This window comes from Myotis davidii, unplaced genomic scaffold (genome assembly GCF_000327345.1).
Source record: "Myotis davidii unplaced genomic scaffold, ASM32734v1 scaffold1919, whole genome shotgun sequence".
NCBI lineage: Eukaryota > Metazoa > Chordata > Mammalia > Chiroptera > Vespertilionidae > Myotis > Myotis davidii.
Genome location: NW_006290445.1, coordinates 24816 through 30770, shown reverse-complemented (window position 1 = coordinate 30770; position 5955 = coordinate 24816). Strand labels below are relative to the sequence as shown.

The 5955-nt window shown below is 42.0% G+C and overlaps 1 protein-coding gene across 1 annotated transcript in view; it reads right to left on the bottom strand.

Annotated features, from left to right (window-relative positions):
* Positions 1 to 5955, bottom strand: part of LOC102770282 (guanylate-binding protein 4) — a gene marked incomplete at its 3' end in the record, with an annotated part of 19458 nt that overhangs the window by 10400 nt on the left and 3103 nt on the right. Inside the window, exons 2-3 of the mRNA XM_006763543.2 lie at positions 3435 to 3562; positions 123 to 232 (exon numbers count right to left, since the gene is read on the bottom strand). Coding sequence (XP_006763606.2) covers positions 123 to 232; positions 3435 to 3562 — 238 coding nt within the window. The remainder of the gene's footprint in view (positions 1 to 122; positions 233 to 3434; positions 3563 to 5955) is intronic.

The window sequence follows — 5955 nt, the reverse complement described above, 5'->3', positions numbered from 1 at the left end:
CCTTTTTCTCCTCAAACGTCATTATGACATGAGGAACAAACAACAAAAACAATAACAAAATAGTCTCAATTTCATTTTCATAGACACCATGACACACAGAGGTTTGGTTCCTGGAAGGATACTGCAGTTGCTCCAGCGCCTGGTGGTTGATGCTGCTCATGCTGTTGTAGACAAACATGCTGCTCAGAAGCACAGCCAGGGCAAAGATCCATGAGTCGTTTTTTGAGTCACCCTAGAAAGTGCACAAAAGGGGACTGATGTGTCTATAATTTACTCACATGTTCAGTTGTTCATGCACTAGGTCAGTTTTACTATAACTGAACAGTAGGGTAAATAACATACACTGTGAAGACAGTGGTAAATTCAAACCTCATTTTTGGGTATTCACATTGACTCCTCTCAAGGTCTGAGTTCTTGAGCAATTAAAAGAAGTGAATGACACTGTACATGTGTGTCAAATGTTTAAAACAGTTCTCAGAACATAGAAGTATCAATGATAATTGGGTAATGATTTCTTTGCAACTTTCTCTTGACCATGAGCTTACTGATGACACAAATGCTACTGAATTAAATTCACCAACTTCTCATTGTGCATTTAAAAAATGCCAGATACTGCATTTAGTTTTGTGGATGTAAAGTTTCATAGGACAATCTCTGATCTCCAGCAATGACTTTTTGGAGGTACAAATACACATGGCAACATGTAAATGCATCCCAGGTGACCAACTCTGCCAGGAGTGCAACCCAATCTTATCTAATAAAGAGGGAATATGCAAATTGACCATCATGCCATAACCATCAAGATGGATGTGCCCACAGTGGAGGCCAAGTTCTGGTAACGAACCTTAACAAGCAATCAGCAGGGACCTGAGGCTGTGTCCCCCGTCTGGTGGGGCTTGACATGGCACTTCAGGCTGCGCCCCCAGCCCCAGCACGAGGCCGGGGGACCTCAGGCCATCCTCCATGCCTGGCACCAGGTCGGGGGACCTGAGGCCTCTCCCCTGCCTCAGCACTGGGCTGGGGGACCTGAAGCTGTGCCCCCCACGTGGTGGGGCTTGATGGGGACCTCAGGCTGTGCCCCCTGGCCTGGGCCAGGGGACCTCAAGGTGCTCCCCCTGGCCCTGGCTGGGGGACCTGAGGCAGCGCACCCCACCCTGTCACCAGGCCAGCGTACTGGGGGAACTGAGGCTCTACCCCCCACCTGGCAGGTCTTGACAGGGTTGGGGCCAGCTAGGTCTTGATCTCACCCAACGTGGGTGGGACTGACTGGGTCTGGGTCTCGTGTGATTTTGAGGTGCCTCAGGTATTCGGGGACTGGATTCTGGTTCCTTCAGCATGCCCCAGACTCTGACAGGAGGCAGGTTTTCATATACATTTTACTAATTTTCTTTCATCTCTGTCACTTCTATTATAGAGAAAGGGCGAATTGCAATATTAAAGTATTTCCTCTAATTCAGCAGTTCTCAAACTGTGGGTCATGACCCTTTGGGGGTCGAAATATCCTTTCACAGGGGGTGCCTAAATACATTCTGCATATCAAATATTTACATTACAATTCATAAACAGTAGCAAAATTACAGTTATGAAGTAGCAACAAAAATAATTTTATGGTTGGGGGTCACCACAACATGAAGAACTGTATTAAAGGGTCACAGCATTAGGAAGGTTGAGAACCACTGCTCTAACTAATTCCCTTTTAATGGGCATGAATTTTGTGCACCAGGCCACTAGTATTATAACATGAAAGGCAAAGGAGGAATGCAAACACAGAAAAATTACGCTGTGATTACAGGGCAAGAAGGAATTATGTCTGAATGAGATTCAATCCCATTAGTTGAAAGTACCAGGAATTTTCTTTAAAGAATGGACAGAATGTGGAATTGTGGAGAGAAAGAGACCATGTAGAAGCCAATCAGAATTGTTAAAAAGTGTGTTCATACAAAGGTACTACCTGTTATTTTATTTGATTGAAGTAGTGTTATGTATGTGGTAGGAATAGATGATGAGGCTGAACATAACATTCAGGGTAAATCATGAGTGACTATGAACTTGAATTGGATATTGCTAAAAACACTAGAGTTGCAAGGACAGCAAGTATTTCTGCTGCTATCAGTTGACAGTTATGTTTTGGCTCCTTTACAAATGTAATTAGCTAAAAACAAGAAGGTTTATATAAACCACAATCTGTTAGCAATCAGTAGACCATCTTGGGCTTATGCTGATGTGATTATTGAGTACTTTAAACCTGAATTATGCTAAGTGAAATAAGCCATTCAGAGAAAGAAAAGTGTCATATGATTTCACTCTTATGTGAAATCTAATGAACCAACAAGTAACATAGAGGCAGGCTCATAGAGAGCAGGCTGACAACTGTTGGAGGTGGATGTGGGGTTGGGGGCTGAAGCTAGATGTATTGAGAAAAAAAAAAAAGAAAGGCTTCATGTACAGGGGAACAGTTTGGTGAATGCTAGGGATAGGAGTGAATGCTAGGTGGGGGAAGTTGGTGGAGCATAAAGGAGGGATAAATGGTGATAGACAGAAATTTGATTTTGGGTGGCAAACACGCAATATAATATACAGATAATGTGTTGTATAATTTGGCTCCTGAAACCTGTATAATTCTGTTAACCAGTGTCACCCCAATAATTTCAATAAAAAAATCAATGTTCAAATTCAGAATTTAATTCCTGCCACTTCTCTTTTTGTAGTAAAGGAAGCCAAAGATCCACTGCTGGAACTTTAACTTTAGACTCTGGCTAATACAAATAAGGGCACAGATTGACACAACTAATACAGTAAATGCAGATTACCTAAAAATATCTCATTTACAATGCTTGTGGTGGGTCTAGCTTCTGAATTTATAGAAATCAGGTAGGAATTCATCTCTAAAGCTCAGATACCTGGCATAAAATGTTTTATTAATGTGACAAGTGTTTTTGGAGATTACATATGTTTATTTTACTGAAACCCCATTTTTATGTTACCTACACTCAAGACCATAAACCTCACACACCTTAAATATTGGAGTGCATTGATCTCATAATTATAACTTCTTCCAGGATGTTTTCTTATCCTGAATCCTGAATAAATATCCTTGTATCCATGGTACACTGTATTGATAACACTGTTTATTTCTTATCTTCCAACTAGGCTCTGGGCCTTTTCCTCAGTCATGCATATCTGTAGTACTTAACACAAAATCCTAGAATTTAGATGCCCAGTAAGTATTTGTTGTATTGTAACTTTCAACCAAGTATAAAAATAAGAAGTTAAAAGCCTAATAAAGAAAATATTGAATTTTCAAGAAACATAATTAAACCTCATTATTCTTAATTAGATTTGTAGTTTAAAGAAATAGGTCATAGAAGGTGAATTAAGGTGGCAAATTAAAATGTAAGTGGATTATCAAGAACAAAGAAGACTCTTTTCCTTACCTTTTCCACATCGCCCAGACCCTCAGTGTCCAGAAGGACCAGAGTATTGTTGGGCTTCAAGGGGTGTGGTACACACCACATCCAGATGCCCTTGGTTTCAGACCTCACTGTGGAGCCCAAAGAGAAACCTGCAAAGGAAGAGGAGAAAGCGTATATAGAGTAACAGCAGATAGTCCAGGCTGCCCATAGGTTACATTGGTTAAAACTATGGGAATGTGAGTGCTAGGGTGGGTGAAGTTTGCTTTCATTTCAGCAAGGACAGCCTATCCAACCTTTATCCATGTTATTGACCTTTATATTTTTTTCTGACACTAAAAAGCTCCCTTGTCCTTCAGATTCTGGTAGATTTCCACCAGTGGGAGGCGCCAGCATGAGACTAGAAGTCAGGCATATGTTCCCTTGCTTACCCCTTAGTGAGCCACAGTTTCCCAGTGCCTCAGTTCCTCTATGGTGGGTCACAGCCCTTTCATTTAATTTCATCCCAAAGTGCTGGTCTTTGCCACACTCTGGTTTCACTTTTTGCTTGTATATTCATGATATAGGAGTGACTATAGTTCCCTGGCCATTGCTATTGCCACCCTCTGGGTGCTTCCTCATCTCTAATTAGTTCTCTGTGACCTGCTTATACACTTACATGAATCCCTCTTTAAACACTCTTTAGTTACCCCGTGACAGGTTCTTTCGTGTCCTGCCAGGAACTGATAATCATCTTTCTTGAATTTTTTTCCCCTTTCACTCCTGCATTTTTCTCATTTCTTTTCATTTCTACAAGGAAATGAGAAGGGTTTTTTCACTGTGTCAGGTGGAAATGGAAGTGAAGGCAGAAAAGACCAGTGAAATGTGGTTGCTCTTCTTTCAAAGCCTTACTAGTAAACCTACAGGGGGGAGCATGTGAGGGATATGCCCAAGAACCTGTATGTGATATATCTTGTCCAACAGTTCAACATTGTTAACATCTGCCATAGGCCAATGTTTCCTTCAATGGGCACTAGAAATGGACATGATGGAAGGGGTAGGGGAGGTTGGTTCAGCTTCGCTCAGGCCATTCTATTTCTATACCCAGTGAGTTTTCCACAGAGAGGGTATAAAGCCTGAGATGGCCTGCATTCTTCTACATTGTGATAGAATTTGATTGCATGCTTATTAATACAGAGTAATCTGAACTCCCAGTTCTCCCAGTGAGAAAAGGTGGGTGTAATTGGAGATTATCATTCTTAGTTCTGAGTTAAAAATTCCTCAAAGAAAATTATCAACAAGGGGAGAGCTTAGTGATCTGGTCTTGCTCCTGTATCTTGATTGGACATGCAGTCTTCTTTTTTTTCCTTTTTTTCTGTTGTATGATTTGGGTGGTGGAGTAAAAATTCAGGTGTTGTTGTTTTTCCATTTACAGTTTACTTTCAACATTATTTTGTATGAGTTTTAGTTGTACAGCATAGTGGTTAGATAATCATATACTTTGCAAAGTGTTCCCACTGATATTACAAGGACCCATTTGGCACTATACATAGGTATTACAATATTATTGTCTATAACTATGTCGGTTAAAATATTTTGAGGGTTAGGACTTCCACAGTCAATGAAATATCAACTCATTATTGCCTGGTGTTGTCTTGAGTAGAATTAAAATGATGGTGTTGAAATTCCTCAAGAGGCATCTCTCTCTCTCTCTCTCTCTCTCTCTCTCTCTTTCGGTTCTCAAACCTTTTAATCCTTAAAAAGGCCTATCAGTTAATTTAAGATAGGCAAGGAAAAGTGTTCCCCGTGATGGGTGGCTCAGAATTTATTTACAACAAAGATCAAGACAAAATGTTTTGCTGGAAGCAAATTGAAAGATTGTGAAGCAAAAAGGAAAAGGGAAGAAAAGGGAGAGAAGGGGTGAGACTGAAAGAAAGAGACATAGTGACAATGTCTCCAAGACAATGAGAAATATTTCTAGGAATATTTGGAGTTCAGTGTATTGAAGTTTATGGCATAACTAGTGGCCTGATGCACAAAATTTATGCACACTAAAAGGGAATTAATTAGAGGAAATATTTTAACATTGCTATTTTCCCTTTCTCTATAACAGAAGTGTCAGAGATGAAAGAAAATTAGTAAAGTGTATATGAAAATCTTCCTCCTGTCAGATTCTGGGGCTTGCTGCAGTACCCAGAGTCAAATTCCTGCCCATCTTCTTAAGCTACAAAATCATGCGAGACCCACACCTGGCTGGCCCCACCACCAGTGGGTGAGATCCAGACCCGGCCGGCCTCACCCCCATCAACCTCTGCTGGGCAGAGGGGGCAGCCTCAGGTCCCCCATCAAGCCCCGCCAGGTGGGGGTGTGGCCTGAGGTCCCCTGGCAAGCACCGCCAGGCAGGTGGCACAGCCTCAGGCCCCCTGGCCTGAGGAGAAGGAGGCAGCCTGTGGGTTCCCAGCCCAGCTCTGGAGTGGAGGGCACAAGTAGAGGTCCTTTGAAAAGCCCGGCCTCACGTCTCCAGCCCAGGCCCGGCACCATGCAGCCTCAAGTCCCTGCTGATTGC